The sequence below is a fragment of the Oryctolagus cuniculus genome, chromosome 10 (assembly GCF_964237555.1).
Source record: "Oryctolagus cuniculus chromosome 10, mOryCun1.1, whole genome shotgun sequence".
Classification (NCBI taxonomy): domain Eukaryota; kingdom Metazoa; phylum Chordata; class Mammalia; order Lagomorpha; family Leporidae; genus Oryctolagus; species Oryctolagus cuniculus.
This window is the reverse complement of record NC_091441.1, coordinates 99,816,806-99,837,339: the sequence shown is the minus strand read 5'-3', so window position 1 is coordinate 99,837,339 and position 20,534 is coordinate 99,816,806. Positions and strand designations below refer to the sequence as shown.

General features: G+C 52.8%; 4 protein-coding genes across 7 annotated transcripts in view; 1 reads left to right on the top strand and 3 right to left on the bottom strand.

The window, feature by feature from the left end:
- Positions 1 to 4,882, bottom strand: part of RHOA (ras homolog family member A) — a 57,697-nt gene extending 52,815 nt beyond the window's left edge. The window contains exons 1-2 of one of the 3 annotated variants that reach the window (XM_008260649.4): positions 4,606 to 4,882; positions 293 to 367 (exon numbers count right to left, since the gene is read on the bottom strand). The gene's annotated coding sequence lies outside the window, so the exon portion shown is untranslated. The remainder of the gene's footprint in view (positions 1 to 292; positions 368 to 4,605) is intronic. The other 2 variants (XM_070050832.1, XM_002713428.5) reach the window with 2 other exon arrangements.
- A 115-nt stretch (positions 4,883 to 4,997) lies between these two features.
- Positions 4,998 to 8,832, top strand: TCTA (T cell leukemia translocation altered). Of its 2 annotated transcripts, none has more exons than XM_002713429.5 (3): positions 4,998 to 5,434; positions 5,765 to 5,819; positions 7,490 to 8,832. In XM_002713429.5, the coding sequence occupies exons 1-3, from the start codon at positions 5,212 to 5,214 to the stop codon at positions 7,530 to 7,532; spliced, it is 321 nt and encodes a 106-aa protein (XP_002713475.1). In that variant the 5' UTR covers positions 4,998 to 5,211; the 3' UTR covers positions 7,533 to 8,832. The 2 variants fall into 2 exon arrangements, 1 of the variants encoding a protein (XP_002713475.1); XR_011379541.1 differs by having other exon boundaries at positions 5,064 to 5,434; positions 5,599 to 5,819.
- Positions 8,833 to 9,077: 245 nt separating this feature from the next.
- AMT (aminomethyltransferase) lies at positions 9,078 to 14,558 on the bottom strand. The gene is made up of 9 exons (XM_002713181.5): positions 14,319 to 14,558; positions 14,052 to 14,219; positions 13,494 to 13,574; positions 12,431 to 12,562; positions 11,971 to 12,049; positions 11,520 to 11,665; positions 10,609 to 10,789; positions 10,097 to 10,252; positions 9,078 to 9,989 (listed from the first exon to the last, which is right to left on the bottom strand). The coding sequence occupies exons 1-9, from the start codon at positions 14,460 to 14,462 to the stop codon at positions 9,811 to 9,813; spliced, it is 1,266 nt and encodes a 421-aa protein (XP_002713227.3). The 5' UTR covers positions 14,463 to 14,558; the 3' UTR covers positions 9,078 to 9,810.
- Positions 14,559 to 15,514: 956 nt separating this feature from the next.
- NICN1 (nicolin 1, tubulin polyglutamylase complex subunit) lies at positions 15,515 to 18,824 on the bottom strand. The gene is made up of 6 exons (XM_002713185.5): positions 18,564 to 18,824; positions 17,410 to 17,586; positions 17,037 to 17,150; positions 16,520 to 16,591; positions 16,134 to 16,238; positions 15,515 to 16,059 (listed from the first exon to the last, which is right to left on the bottom strand). Exons 1-6 carry the CDS (start codon positions 18,693 to 18,695, stop codon positions 16,018 to 16,020), a joined length of 642 nt encoding a protein of 213 aa, XP_002713231.1. The 5' UTR covers positions 18,696 to 18,824; the 3' UTR covers positions 15,515 to 16,017.
- Positions 18,825 to 20,534: the final 1,710 nt, after the last annotated feature.

The window sequence follows — 20,534 nt, the reverse complement described above, 5'->3', positions numbered from 1 at the left end:
CCCTTTTTAAGACACCTGCATCTCACACTGGAGTAAATGAGTTTAACTCCTAGCTTCAGCTTCCAATTCCAGCTTCCCACCAACACAGATCCTGAGAGGCAGCAGGGAGGGTTCAACTAATTCAGTTCCTGCCACCCACACAGGAGACTTGGATTGAGTTCCCAGCTCCTGGGTCCAGGCCCCAACCAGCCATTACAGGCATCTGGGGAATGAGCCAGCAGATGGAAGCTTTCTCTCAAAATACAAAAATGTTCAAAAATTCAAAAAATGACAAAAACTTCTATTTACATACCTTACAGATGTACTGCAAGATGCACGGCCTGTGTGGCAGAAGTTGTACAGTACCTTGAAAGTCTCAGTTGAAGGGCTATAAAAATACAGAAAACATCAGGACAGAACGTGAATAAGAATGCTGCAGAGTTCAGTGAAGTAAGTGCTCAGTGAACAGTCCAGGAGAGGGAAACGGGGCCGGCACTACTCAACTGAGTGGGCTCCTGCCACTCGTGGAAGACTGACTTCTCCTTGACCAGCTCTAGCCACTGAGACCACTTGGGGAGTGAACCTGTGGATGGGAGCCAAAGTGGATGCACTCTCTGGTTCTCATACTCTCGCACTCTCCCCTTCTCAAATAAATAAAAATTTGTTTCAAGATATTTACTTCGGTACAAAAAAATGTTGAAAGCCATGCATATGCAGGGTCTCTCAAGCATTCGTGGAAAAAATGTATTATGAAAGAACTAAGCATGAACTTTACAAAATATATTTGTAACAAAATAAGAATTTTTAAATTCCATGTTCACCAAACACTTTTAAGTACTCTGGTACTTTACTTACACGCTGTAATTAGGGGGAAAAAAAAAAAAAAACAAGCTCAGTATGATATCAACTGCATCCCAGTTGCAATTTAACAGTCTGTATATCATAGTTTGATTATTACTAGCTATGAAAATATACACAAAATCATTTGGAAGAAGCACCAATAAAGTGACAACACCCAGAAGAGCAGCTTCAGTGCCTATCTGATTTTGTCACATGACTACCATAATTATGAGTATATAAGGCTTTCACCCAATACTACAGCACTACAGATTAAAAATGAGTCACTTGAAATAGGGATTTTATAGTAATTACTAACTTCAAACTGTCCTGCAAAATTTAATTTACTTAATAGTGAGTATGCCCCCAAAAAGCATCTAACACTAACAATGTTAAAATTTATTTATAGGGGCGGAGTTGTGGCACAGCACTTCCAATCCAGGCCTTTTTATTTTCTTTAATGTATTTATTTGAAAGGCAGAGGCAGAAAGAGAGGTCTTCCATCCCCAAATGGCTGCAACAGACAGAGCTGGCTTAATCTGGAGTCAGGTGCTTCTTCCAGGTCTCCCACATGGGTACAGGGGCCCAAGGATTTGGACCACCTTCTTCTGGTTTCCCAGGCCATAGCAAAGAGTTGGATTGGAAGTGGAGCAGCCGGGACATGAACCAGCGCCCATATGGGATGCCAGCACTGCAGGCAGTGGCTTTTCCCACTACGCCATAGCGCCGGGCCCTCCAGGTCCTTTCTAATGCACCTGGGTAAGTACTTGAGTCCCTGTCACCCATGCAGGATACCCAGATAGAAGATGTGGTTCCCAGCTGGACTAGGGCACCTGGGCTAGCCCCACCCCAACTACTATAGTCCTTTAGGGAGTGAACCAACCCTCTACCTCTCAAATAAATAAATCTTTAAAATATTTTTTTAAAAAGGATTGTTACTGCAGTGTCCAGTCTGACATTATAAATGAGTAAAACTAGAAACCTAGCTATATTAATGTGTAAGTACAAACTGAGTTCCAATGGACAAGTGCATGAAAGGACAAACTAAATGGTAATGGATGACAAAATTCCCAAGACCTTTTAAAACCACAAACATATAAGGTCCTTTTTGGAATTTAGTTATTATGTGCCACTTATCATTATCACTAGTAGCTGTAATTCTGTTAAACCCAATGTGCTATCTGTAGAAGTCCAGCAAGCCCAAATTAATTCTCTAGTTTAGCTCTCAGAGTTAATATATCTCTCAGCTCGCTAACACAAGTGTGTCCTGGCTGCTCCACTTCTGATCCAGCTCCCTGCTAATGTGCCTGGGAAGGCAGTGGAGGATGGTTCAAGTGCTTAGGCCCCTGCCACCCACCAGGGAGACCTGGACAGAGTTCTAGGCTTCCCACTTTGGTCCAGCCCCACCCCAGACGTTTTAGCCATTTGGGAAGCCAACCAGCAGATGGAAGATTTCTTTTTCTAACTCTGCCTTGCAAATACATAAATATGTATTTTTAAAATCTTAAAAAAAAATAAAGACAATTAAGAAGACCCAAAGTAGCAACTAACCACTTGCATATCACCCTATCGACAACACACACCTAAGATCTGCCCGTTTTTACTTTCCTAATAACTCACGCCCCCATATACCTAGGATAAACTTTTAAAACTTAACTGGCTGACAGCATAGGAACCAAAACTATGAAAATACTCTAACAAAAACCACCACAACACACATGTGCACAGGGGACTGTTACCCTGATATGTACAGTTCCTTCCTCAGCCTGCCCCTATCAGGAGTCAGCAAAAGAGCCCGCAGTTGTCTGAAAACATCTCAGCCTGACCTCATTAGGCTGGTTCTGGAGCAGCCAGGCCTGGGCCTCTCTCCGGAAATTGGTCGCTTGAGACCCAAACACCTAAAGCCAGGAATAGGCAGCCAAGGACCTTGCAGGTATATTCAGGTATTTCTCACAAGTGACTGCAGCGGAACCATCCCGTTACGGAGAGTGCTGTGACAGCTAAGGAACTGAAATTTGGCTGGCAAATCAATTTTCACATTCTCCCAATCTATGTAAAGTCAGCAAGGTATAAAAGAAAAAACGGTAGAGTAAGTCCCAAAGTTTAGCTGACTCTAGTCCAGCTGTTTGGGAGTGTATTTGAGAATATCCTGCAGAGCAAACAGTTCTGGCCTGCTTCTAGCTAGATAATACCAGTATGATCCTGCTTAATTAAGTCTCTGGGACTCAGTTTCCTCATCTGCAGATGTGATTGGACTACATGATTTTAATTCATTTTAGTACTAGGTCTATGAAGATAATTGATCGATGTTATAATCCTACTCTATTCTCTCCAGTACAGATTTTTATGAGGACAGTAAACCTAGTACTAGACTTTGACTAAAACCAAGTTCCATCTTACATATTTTATGTCCCCAAGAGCCATAAAGTGCTCTACAAAAGTAGATGGAACTAACCTAAACCTAACCTAAACTTTTAGAATTGATTTGGACTTGATGGACTGCTATAGACAACACATTGGGTCCAACTGCATTATGGCTACTAGTGACAATGACAAGTGGCATAGACTCACAGGAGTCTAAAATTCACCTTAGATTTGTAGTTTTAAAGGGTCTCTAGAAATTTATCAAGAGATGCTTCAATTAAGGACTAGTCTTTGTAAGTTTCAGCCCAAACAATGTCATTTGTGCCACATACAACATCTCCACCAACCCAGCCTGGGTGTGTGACACTAAGTGGCTGAAAAAGTCTCACCATATACACCATTTTAAAATATGGAGGTTTGGGGCTTTGACATTTTTTTCCCCTTCAGATTTGGCAGAGAGGAATCTAATCTGATTGCACACCTGCAAGACACATTTACTTCAAAAGATCGTCTTAAAGGCAGAAATAACCGAACAAGTGACCAACAGAGTCTAACATTTTGAGAACAGGACTACTAGGAAACACAACAGGAAGCAACACGGAGGTAAAAAGGATGCAAGCTTCCACCAGAAATGACAAAACACTGCATTTAACGAAATCGACCTGGGGGCAAACAATGCTATTTAATGCAGACACCCTGTAACTGTGTATCCTATCCAAAACCAGGGGCAGATGTTTAGGTGAGTCCCAATAAAAGGCAGCAACTTCCACAGGCAAAACTACCTGCATTTTAATGCAACGTTGTTTAAATCATTAAAAATTTTCAACTGGAAAACACCCTTTTCCGCCCCAATTCAGGCAGCAGTCCTAAGACCTCAACACAAGCTTTTTTACTTAAGACTCTCTCCAAGCATACCGCATCAAAAAAAAAAAAAAAAGGCAAATCTATTCAAAGCACAGCCGGACTTCTGCATAAAACGGTGATTCATGTGCTACAGCAGATGGAAAAGGTAAAATGGAGTTGTAAAGAGTTTCTCTCCCGTTTCAACTCCGACAGCCACGAGCGCTCTGCGGCTGCCGGCTGCGCCGCGCCGCGCGGCCAGGAGCCCCCGCCCAGCCCCGCGCGGCCGTGAGAGAGGAAGCTCCGGGGCGGGCGGGCGGCTGGGGCTCCAGCAGGCCCGGCCGGGCGGGGGAAGGGGCGCTGGAGGCGGCGGGGCGCGCTTCCGGGGCCGGCGCGGGCGGGGCCGCGGGAGCGGGGCGCGGGCCCCGGGCTGGAGTGAGGGTCAGGGGCCGGGGGCGGCCGGGCGGGAGCAGCAGGTGGGGCGCGGCCGCGGCGGGGCGGCGGGGCGGCGGGCGGGCGGGCGGCCGGAAAAGTGCCGGGCGGGCGGGCGGGCCCGGGGCGCCAGGAGGGGATCCTCCCGCTCACCTCGGGCGACGACTCCGAGTCCGGCCTCTTCGCGCCGAGGACGCCTGTCCGCGAGTCGCAAGCTCGGAGACGAGGGCGGGTAGCTGAGGCGGCGACGGCGGACTACCGAGAGAACCGACGGAGGACGGCGGGTGGCGGGCGGGGAGCGCGAGCGAGCGAGGGCGGGCGGCGGCGGGAGGGCGGGGAGCGACGTGCGCGTCCCCGAGCGCCCAGCGGGCTCGAGCCGGCCCTGGTCGCGGCCCCGCGCGCGCGCGCACACTCACATCTCAGCCACGATAGCTCAGGCGCGCGTCCACGCCCTAAAAGCAAGACGCTCAACCAATCATTACAGCCGCGTGGGGCATCACGGGAACTCTGGGGCTATAAAAGACCCGGTTGCTATTTTATACTCCGGGAGTCACTCATGCTTTAAGGGAGTAGGGTGGGGCTAAGTGCGCGTGCGCGGTTTTAATACTCCTCCCTAAACTGCCAACTCTTCGCCCAAGCGAGGTAGGCCCGCCCTGCCTGGTTCTACGCGTGCGCACTAACGGGCCTAGCCCCGGAAGACCTTACGCCTGCGCGGTGTGCACTACGGTGACAGTACCCCGGGTGGGGCGCGGGCCGGTCATGGCGGAGTCTTGGTCTGGACAGTCTTTGCAGGCTCTGCCGGCCACGGTGCTAGGCGCGCTGGGCGCGCTGGGCAGCGAGTTTCTGCGGGAGTGGGAGGCGCAGGACATGCGTGTGACCCTCTTCAAACTGCTGCTGCTGTGGTTGGTGTTAAGTCTCCTGGGCATCCAGCTGGCGTGGGGGTTCTACGGGAACACGGTGACCGGGTTGTATCACCGCCCAGGTGAGGCTCCCTATGAACCTCCGTGAGCTGGCCGCCCCCGCCCCCACCAGACTGAACCATTGGGTTCCTCAGAATCCCCCTAGACTACCAGAAGTCCACCAAGATCGTCAGAACTTAGTATTTTACCCTGACCTATGCTATCATACCGTATCATTTTATGCCAGAATCCCCACCGCTCCGCCCATCACGTTGTAACTGATCTCTAGAACCGTCACCAGACTCAGGACCCCTGGCAGATTCCACTAGCGGCCCCTACCCTGAATTGGGCTGATGCTTGCCCAGATCCCCACCCCCAGTCTACTGCAGCTCTGGCTGTGTTCCTGCCTTCAGGTCTGGGCGGCCAGAATGGATCCACACCTGATGGCTCCACACATTTCCCTTCGTGGTGAGTAGATCCGTCCCCCATCCCAGCCCCATGCATGGCAGGCAGAGAACACGCCCGTGCTGGTGATGGGGTGGGTAGTTGTCAGGGCACAAATCCAGCAGCACAGTGGCCTTGGCAGCAAGCTTCAGGTCTGCATGTAGAGGTCAGGGTTTAGGCTGGGCTGACACCAAGGTCTGGAAAGTCCATCAGCACTTGAGCTGTCCGGGGGTGGGGGGGTGGTACTGTCATAATTTCAGAAAGATGAACTAACAGATCTTCTGGATCCCACTCCCTGTAAGCCTCAGTTGGGAAGGCAGGAGCCGCTGTACTTAGCCCACCAACTGACCTCACTAGGGTCATTTATAAAACTAATCTCTGATGGGGGCTATGGAAGACCCAGAAAACAATGACAACCCAGGCCCTGCTCACAGCAGGAGCCAGAGATGTCTTTCTTTTTTTTTTTTTTTTTTTAAGATTTATTTATTTGTTTGAAAGGCAGAGTTAGAGAGAGGGAGAGAGAGAGAGATCCTCCATCTGCTGGTTCACTCCCCAAACAGCCACAATGGCCAGAGCTGTGCTGATCCAAAGCCAGGAGCCAAGAGCCTCCTCCGTGTTTCCCCCTTGGGTGCAGGGGCCCGAGGACTTGGGCCATCTTCCACTGCTTTCCCAAGTGCAATAGCAGGGATCTGGATCAGAAGTGGAGCAGCTGGGACATGACCCGGTGCCCATATGGGATGCCAGTGCTGCAGGTGTCAGCTTTACCCACTGCATCATAGCACCAGCCCTGAGAGCCAGAGATTTTTTTTTAACATATATTTTTTATTTTTATTTTTTTAAAGACTTATTTACTTTACTCGGAAGGCACAGTCACAGAGAGGCAGAGACAGAGAAAGAGAAGTCTTCCACCCGCTGGTCCACTCCCCAAATGGCTGCAATGGCCAGAGCTGTGCCAATCTGAAGCCAGGAGCTTCTTCCGGGTCTCCCACACGGGTGCAGGGGCCCAAGCACTTAGGCCATCTTGTACTGCCTTCCCAGGCCATAGCAGAGAGCCGGATCAGAAGTGGAGCAGCCAGGACTCGAACCAGTGCCCTTATGGGATGCTGCACTGCAGGCGGTGGCTTTACCCACTAAGCCACAGTGCCAGCCCCAGAGTCAGAGATTTATAAGGAGAGGGCAGCAATGGAGATGCAAGGTGGTCAGTGAAGGTTTTTACCAAGAAAGATACCTAAGCTGAGGTCAAAGTTCAAAGAATGGCAAAGGAGATGAACAGAACAAGTCTCACAGGCAGTAGGGAAAAGAAAAAAGAGTGATAGGAAAATAGACAAGGCTGTGAGGCTGAAGTTTGAACATGAACGTGGCTCATGGACTGACTCAGTAAGGCCGTGCCCAGATCTAACTTGCCCTTTGTGGCAAATAGATAAAGGGGTCTAGGGCTGAGGGGAAGCCAGTTGGGAAGGCTGCTACTGGGGAAGATGGCAGCACTATGACAAGGTGAAAATCTGGGAGGAAGAACTGGGAGGCTGTACAGGGGACAGGTGGGCCCAGGGTGGGCTGTATCAGCAGACAGGTCTAGACTGCAATGCAGCCTTACTGAGCCCAGCTTAGCCTCCAAGAAAGGGCTGGGGAGAGCTGGCAGCAGAAACCATTCTGCCGCCCATGGAATAACCCTTCTTTTTCTCCATCACTTTCAGGGAAATGGCAGCAAACGAACCTCTCAAAACCCACAGAGAATAAGGGAAGGCAGAGAGGTCTCCAGGGGGCATCACTGGGTCTGCTGCTACTCAGGTCCCAGGGATAACACAGAGGCTCAGGGTTGGGGGCAAGGAGCGCCCAGTACTGCAGGACTGGGTCTCCACTGCCCTTAGCCCTGCCTCCAACAGCCCCAGGCGCTGGGCGAGTGAAGAGTTTGCCTCTCCCTTGATCTGGGTGCCTTAAAGGGAGAAAGTGTGTGCTTCCTCTCTGGGGTCAGAGCACAGGAGACTCCTTTGGGTTGAGGAGGCCAACAGACCCTTTTCCGTCTTGGCTTTTCCCTATCCCTCTTCTCATCGCACTGGGATGTGACCCTGCAAAGACTTGTCCCTTTGAGAGGAAATCTAAGATTGACTAAGATTTCTAAGGGAAGACTGTTCTACCCTAAGCCCTGAGTTTTCTGGATTTCTTTGCTTTTGCTTTGTTGCCAGGGAGCCAGGGAGTCCTGGCCTAGACCCAGCCTTCTGTCCTGTGGTCACTTATTTGGTCACTCAGGTATCAACAAGATGTCCTTGCTGGCACCAAACACCTACTGCCGTGGCCCTCCCAGTGTGAGCCAGGCACAGGAAAGAGTCATTCCCAACTGTCCTGCTCATATTTCTGTCTTTCTTGAAAGCCAGGGTTTGGGAGCAGTTGGTTCCTGGAAGAGGCACAGCCCTCCAGCTGAGCCCCTGGAATGACCTCCCACTTCCTCTGCTTAAGTGCCCATGGGGTCTTAGGTGTACCCTGCCCTCTCATAGGGCAGACTAAGCAGTGACTGCAGAGCAGCCCCATGGTGCTTGCAGCTGCACTGTTTCCCATCTTGACTGGAACAGGTAGGGCATCCTCCTAAGAGCCCAGTCTCAGTTCCTCCCCAGAAGTACCATCTCAGCCAGGACCTTCAAGGGAAAGATCCACAAGCCTCCTGCACAGTGCGCCAGGGGAGCTTCCAAAGGGGCAGGTGGCAGATGCCCCACAGAAACACTGTGTGGCCCTGGGCCTGCCTCCTCCCCTAATAGCCACACTTCTGCCTGCCTCTGCTGGATCACCAGCCATCCCACGGCCCGTTTGCTCTTTGTTGGATGTCACATTTCCATCTCATAGCCTCTGCCTAGGCTGACCCTGTGGCAGAGGTGTACCAGAAGTGGACGTGCACTGAGCTCATTCACACAGACCCATTCTAGAGATGTCTTCTGGCTGGCAGGATGGTGGTCTTCACAGGCCCACCCCACTGACATCACCGTACAGGCCTCACATTTCACCCCAGGCTCTGCTGAGGACATGGCTTATTAAACACAGAAGTGCATCAGTCGTGTGGTTATTCAGACGGGACAAGGGCCTGCATGCACAGGGGTGACTGGAGAGGGAACATCCTGGAACCTGTTGCCCCTCAGGACCCAGAAGTGGAGAGGTAGTGGGGTGCCCATTAGGGGCAATATTCTCGTTAGTTCTCACAGACTTGTGCCCTCTCTAGAGGAACCTGCTCTGAGCCTGTCTTGGAGGCCAGGAAGCCTGTGGACAAAGAACAATAAAGCTAAAGACCATAGCAAGTAAGAAGGAAGGAAGCTCATTTAATTTTTTTTAGGAGTCAATGTCTAGTAATGGGCCCCAGGGCAAAGGTCAGTCCAGGAAGAAGCCAGCCTGCCCTACAAGAGTCATAGGGCTGAGAAGAGGTGGCAAGCCTGCCATGGTTTGTACCCATGGCTAGGTCAACCTGGCAGTGTCAAAGAACAAGACCATGTCCCCTCTGTCACCCCCAAGTTCACAGTACAGGCACAGTAGCCCTACTGAGCCATCTCATGAGTCAGGAGTCATTCCTGCCCAAGAAGAGGCAGCAGTTTGCATTCATGGAAAGCAAACTGGAAGAGGCGGCCTAAGCCCACACTGCCCACAGTAACAACCCTTGGCATTGTGAAAAACCATGGTGAGGTAGGTTGGTAGGCAGGTGTATCCTCCCTTCAAAGGTGAGGCTTGGCTCTACAGCCAGCACCTGGCAGGGCAGGCAAGATGGCAGAAGCAGAACTTCTCATTGCCTCCATGAGATGAGAATGGGGTCAGTGGGACCGTGGACTGTAACAGCATTTGGTGAGCTGGTCGGTTACTTGGAAATAGAGTCCTAAATTGGAGTCAACATGAAGTTGGAGGGAATCAGTAGAGTATGGCCCCCTCAACCAGACTAGAGCCGTCGCCTCCTCTTGTTCCCACCCACAGTGGTGACTAGCCCTTTGTAGTACACCCTCCTGGGTAAGACTCCTGAAGGGGACGGCTCTGCTGTAAGCCCTCGTCACTTGAGGGTATAGTAGTTCGTAGGGACAAAGGGCATCTTGCTGACCACAGCCATCTGCTGCTTCCGCCGCACCTCTACCAGCAGAGGGGTTCCCGGCCGACTGTACTCCAAAGGCACATAACCCATGGCCACATTCTTCTTCAGGCAGGGCGAGGGGCAGCCACTGGTCACAGTACCTGTCCAAGCATAGGCTGTATATTAGCACCACCCAGCCAGCCTGGTGCCCTCCACCCTCCAGGGGAAGGGACAAGGGCTCCCTCCCCAGCTTCCCTCATCTACCTACCAATCCTGGTGCCCTCCACATTCAGGATGGGACTGTGTGCCCGCATGGGGGCCCCTTCACACATCAACCCCACACGCCTCCGCTGCACCTTGCCCTTCAGCTGGGGAACAATGACCTCGGCTCCAGGAAAGTCCATAGCAGCTCGGCGGCGCTTCCCTGGGACATAACACACCAGACCTAAGCCACAGTTCATAAACACACTGGCCATAGAGGACCGTAGCTCCAAGGACCCCAAGTGACACTGACCCAGCATCAGGGCCCCTTCCCTTGGGCTCTCCCAGGCTCAGTGCCTTCCCTGCAATCCCTACAGTCAGCCACCTTCTATCCCCTGGAGCCCATGCTGTCCACCTTGACCTCTGAGGGTCTTCAGCTCTTAATAGGCAAAGCCACAGGTGCACATACAGGGGATGGAGGCTCAGAGAAGCCACGTCACTTGCTGCAGGCCACACAACCATGGGAGTAGTCACAGGCAAACCTCCAGGACCCTGTCCTTCAGTATCAGCCTGGCTTACCCAGCGTCCAGCTGAGGCTGCCCTCCACAGGGGTAGTGTGCTCATCAATGTCATTCCCATACAGGCAGAGACCTGCCTCCAGGCGCAAGCTGTCTCGGGCCGCCAGTCCAGCCAGCTTCACCTCTGGGTTTTCCAGAAGAGCTGTTGCTAGGCGGACTGCCCCTGGTGCTGGTACTGAGATCTGCATGGGACACCAGAAAGCACGCAGGTGGTCAGCTGTCCCCCTCCAAGTCATGTCCCTGGCACTGCCCTATACCCATTCTTCTTGTTAATTTTTAAAATTTATTTTAAGAAGTAAAGAGAGAGCAAGAAATCTCCCATCTGCTGGTTCAGTCCCCAGATGCCTCCAACAGCCAAGGATGAACCAAGCTAAAGCTGAGAGCCAGGAACTCAATCCAGGTCTCCCAAAGTAGATGGCAAGGACTCAAGTACTTGAGCCAACACTGCTTCTTCTCTGGGTACATGTTAGAAGGAATTTGAAGTAAAAAGTGGAGTCAGAACTTGAACCCAGGCACTTTGATATGAATGCAGGCATCTCAAGCTGCATCCTTTTTTTTTTTTTTAATTTGGGCTTTGGAATATTTTTAAGATTTATTTATTTATTTGATAAGCTGAGTTAGAAAAAAGTAAGAGATAAAGAGAGGCCTTCGACCCACTGATTCACTCCCCAAACAGCCACAACAGCAGGGGCTGGATCAGGCTGAAACCAGGCTTGGGACTCCATCTGGATCTTTCATGCGGGTGCAGTGACCCAAGCATCTGGACCCCCTTCCACTGCCTTCCCAGGTGCATTAGCACAAAACTGGATCAGAAGTGGAGCAGCCAGGACATGAGGTGAGATAGGGGCACTGAAGGTGGAAACCCAATCCACTGCACCCAATGCCAGCCCCTACGCTCACGTCTTGACATACCTCCATGCCATCCTCTCCTGTGTAGCCACAGCGGGTCACACGGCAGCCAGCTACTCCAAACACCTCCATCACAGCACTGGTCATGAAGGGCAGTTTCCTCAGGTCATGTGCCACACCAGCCTGCAGTACCTGGGCTGCAGTGGGGCCTGGGCCCAGGGAGCAAGTGGTCAAGCATCCAGATCCCAGTGCCCCCTCAAAACTGGGCTACAGCCCTTACCCAGGGACCAGGACAAACCCTGGACATGTCTGCTCTGCCAGTAGGAAAAGATACCCTTATTCCTAGCCCATGGAGCCTTGGGTGGGGGGCGGGGAGGGGCAGAAAAATACAAGCTTAGAGTTTTGCCACACAGACAACACACACCCACAGCCTCCTCAGCATGGGCTCTGTAATGAGCTTTAGACGAAGCCAGGAAAGCCAAGGTCAGCACCAAACCCAGCCTCGCCCTCTCACCTTGCAGAGCCAGCAGGGCATTATCCACTACCTCCAAGCCCACGTCACTGCCCTTGTTCTGAAGCTCCCGGACCTTGTTCTGAAAGAAAAGACAGAAACACCACATTAGCCTCTGGGACCACGTCCTGAGCCCCTCTCATGGGCTAGACGCTGCAGAGCGAGACTGCTTCCCATCTTACAAAGTCACAGAGCTACTAAGTGGTAGGGATAACCGCAGCTCAGGTCTGCTACCGCTCACACCCTCGCCAGAGGGTGTTTACCTAGAAGCCAAAGTCAGCTTCTCCCCACCTCCTTGAGCCCCCTACCACCAAACCCTGACATGCTCCAGGGGCAGGCCTGCTCTTGAGTCTCACAGCTCTTCATGTACTCAAAGAGCCAATTTTTGAGGCTGTCCAGGACAACAAGAATGCTGTTGTATGAACAAGAAAGACAAGGTACCTAGAACACAAAAGGACTTTACCTGCATGAGGGCCAAATCTTTATCCCAGCAGCCAGCATTGGACACCACGTACAGGTACCCCTCGGAAGTGTTGGTCACAATCAAGTCATCCAAGATGCCTCCAGCCTCGTTGGTAAACAGCGACAGTGTCCCCTAGCACCAAAGGGAAGCATCTTTGCCTCCAGATCCAGGAAGCCAACGCCAAGGGTCACACGCACATCCCTGGGCCCCCTCAGCCACCACAAATTCATGAACCCTCATGCTCAGTGTACACAAGGTACAAGGCTAGGCCCAAGTCTAGGGTCTTTGATCCTCATGTACCAAGGAAGCTTCACTCTCTCCCCACCTTTGGGGAAGGGGTTCCCTGATCTACTGGGGTCCCTATACCCCCTCCCTACTCCGTACTGAGCCCTATGTCACACTCAATCTATAACACCTATCTATGGGAAGACTGGTTACCTCATACCACCTAGACCCAGGACAACTCAGGATAAAAGGATAAAAAGCTTCAAAGCCTATCTCAGTGACCTTAGGTGCCCCCATAGCACTGCATAGTGATGCCCCCAAGCACTCTATGGGTGTCTTCAGCCTCCCCACTGGACAGATGAAGAGTCTCAAGTTCAGAGGTCACAGGAATCACCTTGGGGAGCTTTTTTTCTTTTTTTCTTTTTTTTTTTTTTTCCATTTTCCTTTTCCTGTACACCTGGGGATCTTATTGAAAGAAAGGCTCTGATCAAACAGGCAGAGAACAGTACCTGAGATTATCGTCCTAACAAGCCCCAAGCAGTGAGGCTTGGTTAGGGACCACACTTTGTACAGCGAGGGGTTTGGCAGCATCGCAGAAACATACAAGGTCAGATGGCAGCACATAAACCTCAGCCCGATGTGGCAACGTGGAGGTAGGCTCCCCCCATAGATGGCTGGAAATGACCCTGGGACTGTCCTCCAAGACTGCAAGCCCTGGGAAGCTGTGTCTGACCATTTCTGTGGCCTCCCCCCCTACCAAGCCTGAGGAAAGAACTTGGCCCACTTGCTGGCTCATGATTCAGAACACTCATTGAGCAGAAGGAAGAGAAGGGCCCACCTGGTTTGGCCTTAGCTCCGCAATGTCTCCAACCACAAGACTCTCCATCAGCTTCACCCGGTCACTACCAAATATCTTGGTCTGCGGAAGAGACGGAGAGCCACAGGCCACTGTTACCACCGCAGCCTGAAAGGCCACTGGGCATCACACTGTGCACGGTGCAGTCCAGCCCAGAAATGATGGAGCAGTCTTTTGGGTCTGCAGGTGGCAAGGTCCTACCTCCTGACTCTGCTACACTCCCCAGCACGTGGTGTGACTAGGAGAGGTCAGGGGAACTGGGAGGACCCAGCACCTCTCTGAAAATACCCTCTTTTCCAAACCAATACCCAGCAATGAGAGTGGAGGGCAGCCCTGAAAGTCCCAGGACAGGACACACCGCCGGTGGGAACATGGCAGAGAGGTGAGAGAGGGGGACCCCTGAGTTAACTTCCTCAGGGCCGTAGCCCTCCTCAGACTGCTGTCCTTGGAAACCAGCTCCCAGGAAGCAAAGCTGGGGGTGCACCACAGTTGATGGGGAGGAAGACCCAGCCCAGAGGCCAGCGAGCTGCCCTGGCTTACCTGCAGCATGTGAGACACATCAAAGAGCGAGCAGTGTTGGCGCGTGTGCAGGTGCAAGTCCATGTGACTGTCCTGGTATTGCACGGGCAAACTCCAACCCGCAAATGCCACCATCTTCCCTCCGTGGGCCAGGTGGAAGTCATACAGTGGTGTCCGGTGGAGCACATCCTGCAAGCAGCCGAGCTTGGTGTCACCAGGGCCCTAATCCCTGGCCGACCCCCTGTCCCCTCCAAGATCAGCACTAAATCCCAACACCCTCTATCCCACCTGAGCGCTACTGAGCGAACGACTCAGGGCCGACGGGAGCGCCCGCAGGCGAAAGCCCAGATGGGCCACCATGCTCACTGCCTGCCGCATCATCGCCCACAACCCGTGCAGCCGGCACAGAGAGGCCACCACTCTGCCAGGCATGCCGGGAGATGTAGTCCGGCCTCAGCTCGGACAGGTCTCTCTGGCACGCTGGGAGGAATGAGAGGAGGGGGCGGGTAGCCCTGAGGGTAGGCTGGGATTTAAAGCAGCAAAGCCAGAAACTCCAATTGGCAGGGAAGCGGCCTCGGGTTCTTCCCGCAGGCTGATTGGGGCAGGGCAGGCGATCCAGAGCAGACTGGATCCAGAGCCAGAGCTGGGGTCAAGACCTTCCCCCTTGCAGAACTTCCCTGCCTCCAGAGGTCAAAGGTCTGCAGAAGACTGAAATGCACATTCAAAACTTTAGAAGTGCAAGGTCGAAGGGGGGTTGGGAGGACAGAGAGGTTGCTGGAGGGTGGAACATGACCCAGGGGCAGAACACAGCCTCCCATAAGGGCCCCCAACTCCCTCTCCTGGCAGACCCAGGCAGCCAGCAGAGTCCTGCATCTCACAAGTGTTTACTGATCTTGTTGCCCAGCTCCTGTGTGGACACAGCTGTGAAGGAAGCAGGATCCCTGCTACCCTAGCCGAGGTCCTTCACACACACACACACACACAGGACCCAGGCTGCTCCCTTTCTCGGGACCGTGGCTATCACCCTTTCAGCAAAAGCTAAGTAAACAACCCTGCAGGTAAAGATACTGCCTGCAAGAGCACTGACGGCTGAAGACAGAGGGTGGGCCCCAAAAGGTGACTTAATTCCCCCCAGAAAATTTAAGCCCATGTATATGTTCAATTTTCCAGATCCAAGACACTTTGCTGTGCTGCTTCGTAATAACTCCCAGGCACAGAGCTAGGAAGAACAAGGGGAAGCAGGATTTTCTCACACAAGCGCAGCCTGTGGCATTCAGTGGTTGGCTTTTGGGTAATGCAACACCTCAGCTGCTCTTAAAAGACACCAATGAGAACCCTCCCTTGGACCCACACCCACCAAGGCTGACCCCTCATCATGCTAAACATGACTGTAAGGAGGTGGGAACACACATCTAGGAGACAGCACAGGGACCAATGGACTCAGGCTGTCCAAATCCCAGCTTTGCTTCCTAGGTGGGCAGCAGAAGAGTTTAAACAGGAAATTTATTCTTTGTAGGCATAACACAAAGGGAAAAAAGTTGGCAAGAAGACACAGAGGAAGAAATGGGGTTTCTGTTTCTTCCTCAGGCTTCCTCATCTCCAGGAGTGCTATGGCAGCAGCGGTCTTGCGGTGTTACATGAAGGAGGTTCTAGTGGGTCATCCCAGTCCAGTGCACGCAGGGTGAGGGGACAGGCAGAAGACAGGGGTGTGCACATTGGCAGAGGGCACTCAGGAGTTCTTGGAGTGTTTTTAGGGTAGAATAAGACAGAAGCAGCCAAGTGAAGACAGAGGCGCACCCCTGCCAGGAGTTCATGCCGCAGCAAGATGGTGAGCCCCCGAGGATCTTGGATCTGTGACGTGGTCCAGACACCATGGCTATGCAGACAGCACTCAGAATGCACAGGGAACACACTTCAGTCTGTGGTGGCCCAAATCAAGCCCGGAAGGTGCTCGGGAAAGGCCAATGCCGTGGCTAGGAGTCACTGCTTAAGTGTAGGAGAGCAAGTTCAGGTCGTAACAGCCATCCACCTGCAACACAGAAGATGGTCAGGTCTGACCCTCTCGGAGCCATGCAAGCCAGGGAGAAGGAGGTAATCACTCACATCAAAGCGGCCGATCCTCGTGGAGGTGTGATTGGCCCGGATCATCTCTGTCAGCGCCCACATCTGCTGCACCTTGGAGGATACCCTGCTGGGGTCTGGGAAACCCTGCAGCAGAAGGAGGGGTCAGTGGCTGTGGGTGTCTCCCCAGCGGTGCCTGCCCTTAGAGCTCTCTAGAGGTCAAGCTGGCCTAAGGGCTACTCCGGCTGAGACTGGTAACATTCTCAGAGGACTTCTTCAATAGGCAGCCCAGCCCCATACCACAGATGCCTCACATGCCACAGAGCACCCAAGAGGAGGAGGGCCCAAAGGGAACCGAGGGCCCTGAGCCCAGCCTCAGAGCTGGGCCTGTGCTGGACACGCAGTTCTCACCCAGGGTGAAAGCTTACCTCGAGGAGCGGGGCAGGCTGCTCGCAGGGCACTGGGTGGGAAAGCCACTTGGGGAAGACCACAGAGGGGCTCTGCGAAACAAAGGCAGATTGCTCTGAGTGGGACAGAGCAGGAGAGTTCCGGGAGTGCTGGGAGCAGAGAGGAGGGCCCCCGAGCCTCAGACACTGGGGAAACCCTTTTTGGGAGGTCCAAAGGCACAAACTACTTCAGCTCTCCTGCCATGCAGAAGGAAGTGCCAGGAACATAAACCACTAACGCATCTCCCAGCACCGGAGGGCTCCACTCTGATAGTGGCAGGTGGCCCCAGAGTTCATGGGACACAGGGACATGGCCTCACCGCTCTTCATGGATTTTCTAGCATTCATACCTGGCTAACTTCCATGGTCGCTGCCTCCCGAGTCTTACCATCCTTATCCATCGCCCCCTACCTTGCCCACTGCCCCAGCTCTCCCAGCCACAGTGGGGAGGCCCCCTGGGGAAGGAGCCAGCCAACATCTCTGAGCGGTCATCACTTACCTTGGGTCCAAGCTGGTAGATCTTCAGCTCCTCCACCGTGAAAGACAGCCACAGTGGTGATGGCTGCCGCAGAATCAGGCGCAGCTCCACCACTCTGGCCATGTCACACAGCATCTGACACACATACATAAGGACCCAGAGAGGACCCACCCAGCTCACTGCCCAGGAGCCTCCCAACCAACACTGAGACAAGATGTTGCCTCCGCAGGCCTTTGGGACAGAAAGGACAGTAGTCCTCCTGCCGCTCCCCACAGCACTTGCCTGAAAGCCATAGCCCAGGCCAGTCCTGTCCCCCTTTTCCATCCCGGAATACTGGGCCAGTCCACAGGCCTCTCATCTGGGCTGCCCCTGGCCATGTTGTGGCCCAACTGACCTGGTGGTGGAACAGCGATACATACTCCTGGGCTCCCTCCTCACTGTGTGGGTCGGGCATCAGACAGTAGTCCCGAAGGCAGGTCACCCATCTGGCTGGTGTGTGCGGTGCAGTTTGTTGTCGGACACGGATGGTCAAAAAAGCCGTGTAGTAATTCTTAAAGGTGATCTCCTGCAGCTAGAACACACACAACCCACCACCACGACTCAGATCCAGATGCAGGCCCAGGCCCCGACAGACTCAAAGGCACCATCTCCTCCATCCTTTTGGAAGACAGACTTCCATTAAACAACTTCACAAGCATCACTGGGGCCCACAGAGGATCTCACTTCCCTACCGGTCCTCACAGTGTAAATAAATAGGCCAGACAAACAAAACACAGCTGGGCTCTTGCCACACGCCCAGGGTGCTGCTAGAGCTCAGAGCCCCACCCTGGAGGAAAGTGCACAGCAGAGGCAAGAAAGAGGAGTTTGCTACGGTAATGTAAGAGCAGCACCTGAAGCAGCAGCACGCGGGGAGGGAGCCGGCCACCCCTGCAGCAGCCAGTGATTCAGCCTGGCTAGCGCACTGGTTGCCCTTGCTGGGCTCACATCAAAATCACCCAAGACAATTTTTTAACAACATGGATGTCCAGGCTCTACCTCAAACTTACTGAATCAGGAATTTCCGGGGTTGGGCCCTTTAATTTAAGTGTCCCAGAAAATAGAAAGGAACAGGTTAGGGGAGGACCACGCAGGGCACATGGGGCTGAGAGGTAGCAGAGCAGCAGAGAGTGACTCCAAATGCCAGGCTTTGTCCTCTGCATTGAAGACATGAGTCACCCACTTAGAAGGATTCTGATGAAGACTGGGTTGCATCTGACCACTTGGGGACAGGGTTGTAGGAATGAAGAGGCAGGATTAGGAGTGAATTATTGTTTAAGGTCCCATGCTGTGGCCAGGGACAAAATGACCCCTCGCCTATCTCTGGAGATAGGGAACAGATGTTGAAGTTCTAGTCTACGTGATAACCGAAAGAATAAACAAATGAATGGTTAACAAATCCACCAGGGCAAGCGACCCTGCTGGGACTCTATAAAAGACTAAGTGGCTGGGAAACGCCCTCCGGGTCAGCCCCGCCCCGGAGGCCCGGTCGCGCCCACTGGGCTTGCTCACCTGGAAAGGTGCGACGCTGGGGAAGGTGACATCGATGACCAGCACGCCAGGCCGGCCTTGGGAAGTCCGCACGTCGCCCACCTGCAGGGCTACAGTGCCTTTCACATGGCAGGGCACCAACACCCGCGACATGGTGCCAGCAGCACGGACCAAGCGCAACCACCGCTCGGGGGCTCCAATCGCTGGTCCTTTCGGGCGTTTCGAGTCTAATCCCAAGAACTACAACTCCCGGGAGCCATCGCGCTCAGCCAGGCCAGCCAATCACCGATGCTCAGGGCGGGCCGGAAGTCGGAAGTGCCTGGGGACCTCCCCCTGCAGCCCATGCCAGTTGGAGCCTTAGAGCATAGTGCGGGCCGCGCCCCTAACGGCCGTGTTGTTCCAGGCCCTAGTTTACCCTGGGGCCGCTCGGCGCTTCTGGTCTCTCTCTTTTGTGTCACTGAGCTGTCGTCAGGTAAAGCATATAAAGACAAGAACACAGATGAGCGTAGTGACTGGCTGACCTTAAAGGCAAAAGCAGATGTTAGCTATTAAAGAAAAAAGCCCAAGTATTTTAATAGGTAATTTCAGAATAAGCCCCTGAAGGGATGCCTAGTTTTTTTGTTGTTTGTTTTAATCAAAAAACTACAAATTGGGGCTGGCGCTGTGGCGCAGCGGGTTAACGCCCTGGCACCTCTCTCTCTCTCTCTCTCTCTCTCTCTCTCTCTCTCTCTAACTCTGCATCCCATATGGCCGCCGGTTCTAGATCCAGCTCTCTGCTCTGGCCTGGGAAGGCAGTAAAAGATGGCCCAAGTCCTTGGGCCCCTGCACCAGCATGGGAGACCCGGAAGCAGCTCCTGGCTCCTGGCTTTGGATCAACACAACTCCAGCCACTGCAGACATTTGGGGAGTGAACTATCGGACGGAGGACTTCTCACTCTCTCTGTCTCTCTCTGCCTTTCTTCTCTCTGTGTAACTCTGTAAATAAATCTTTAAGGAAAAAAACCCTACAAATTAGAACCTTCACACAGACACTAAACTGATTAAAAGGCTGGCATGGGGTTGTGGTTCAGGGTTGAGCCGCTTGGCCTTCCACATCAGAAGACCGGTTGGAGCCGACTGCTCAGTTTCCCTGAATGCACCGGGAGGCAGCAGGTGCTATGACCCAAGCGCTGGGCACCTGCCACCTACTCGGGAGACCCAGGTGGAGCTCCTGGCTCCTGGCTTCAGCCTAGCTTAGACCTGGCTGTTGCCGGCATTTGGGGAGTGAACCAACGAATGGATGATCTCTCTCTCTCTCTCCCTTTGAAACAAACATTTTTAAATAGTATAATAAAAACTCCTGCCATCCCCTATCCCTGGCATCTTCAGTCCAGTTGCCTCCTGCATGCTGCCTTCTTCCTCGCCTGCTCTGGGGCCACTGTCTGCCCCGGACAGTATAGCTTACTCCTCACCACTTTCTGCTCTTCCATTCTACCTTCAAGTATTTTAATTTTTTTAAAGACTTATTTATTATTTTAAAGGCAGGGTGACCGAGTAAGGGGAAGAGAGAGAGAATTTTGCCATCTGCTGATTCGTTCACTCCCCAAATGCCTGCAACAGCCAGATCTCAGGCTGAAGCCAGGAGCCAGGAGCTCCGTCCTGGTCTCCCTTGCGGGTGGCAGAGACAAAAGTACTTGGGTCATCTTCCACTTTATTCTCAAGTGCATTAACAGAAAGCTAGATTGGAAGTGGAGGAGTCAGGACTGGAACTGGCACTCCAGTAAGTGGTGGCTTAACCTGCTCTACTACAGTGTCAGCCCCTCAATTTTTTTATTTTCAATTTTTAATTTTATGGTTACTCAAAAGGCAAAGAGGGGGGCCGGCACTGTGGCATAGCGGTAAAGCCGCCGCCTGCAGTGCTGGCATCCCATATGGGCGCCAGTTCAAGACCTGCTACTCCACTTCCGATCCAATTCTCTGTTGTGGCCTGGGAAAGCAGTAGAAGATGGTCCA

What these genes read in the sequence shown, in the direction of transcription:
- TCTA (XM_002713429.5), top strand. Translation starts at nt 5,212, where the DNA reads ATGGCGGAGTCTTGGTCTGGACAGTCTTTGCAGGCTCTGCCGGCCACG. An exon ending in CGGGTTGTATCACCGCCCAG is followed by an intron (nt 5,435 to 5,764) that starts GTGAGGCTCCCT and finishes TCCTGCCTTCAG; the next exon opens with GTCTGGGCGGCCAGAATGGA. An exon ending in TCCACACATTTCCCTTCGTG is followed by an intron (nt 5,820 to 7,489) that starts GTGAGTAGATCC and finishes CATCACTTTCAG; the next exon opens with GGAAATGGCAGCAAACGAAC.
- AMT (XM_002713181.5), bottom strand. Translation starts at nt 14,462, where the DNA reads ATGCCTGGCAGAGTGGTGGCCTCTCTGTGCCGGCTGCACGGGTTGTGG. An exon ending in GTTCGCTCAGTAGCGCTCAG is followed by an intron (nt 14,220 to 14,318) that starts GTGGGATAGAGG and finishes GGCTGCTTGCAG; the next exon opens with GATGTGCTCCACCGGACACC. An exon ending in CGGAGCTAAGGCCAAACCAG is followed by an intron (nt 12,563 to 13,493) that starts GTGGGCCCTTCT and finishes CTTTGGTGCTAG; the next exon opens with GGGACACTGTCGCTGTTTAC.
- NICN1 (XM_002713185.5), bottom strand. Translation starts at nt 18,695, where the DNA reads ATGTCGCGGGTGTTGGTGCCCTGCCATGTGAAAGGCACTGTAGCCCTG. An exon ending in TATCGCTGTTCCACCACCAG is followed by an intron (nt 17,151 to 17,409) that starts GTCAGTTGGGCC and finishes TATGTGTGTCAG; the next exon opens with ATGCTGTGTGACATGGCCAG. An exon ending in CGAGGATCGGCCGCTTTGAT is followed by an intron (nt 16,060 to 16,133) that starts GTGAGTGATTAC and finishes TCTGTGTTGCAG; the next exon opens with GTGGATGGCTGTTACGACCT.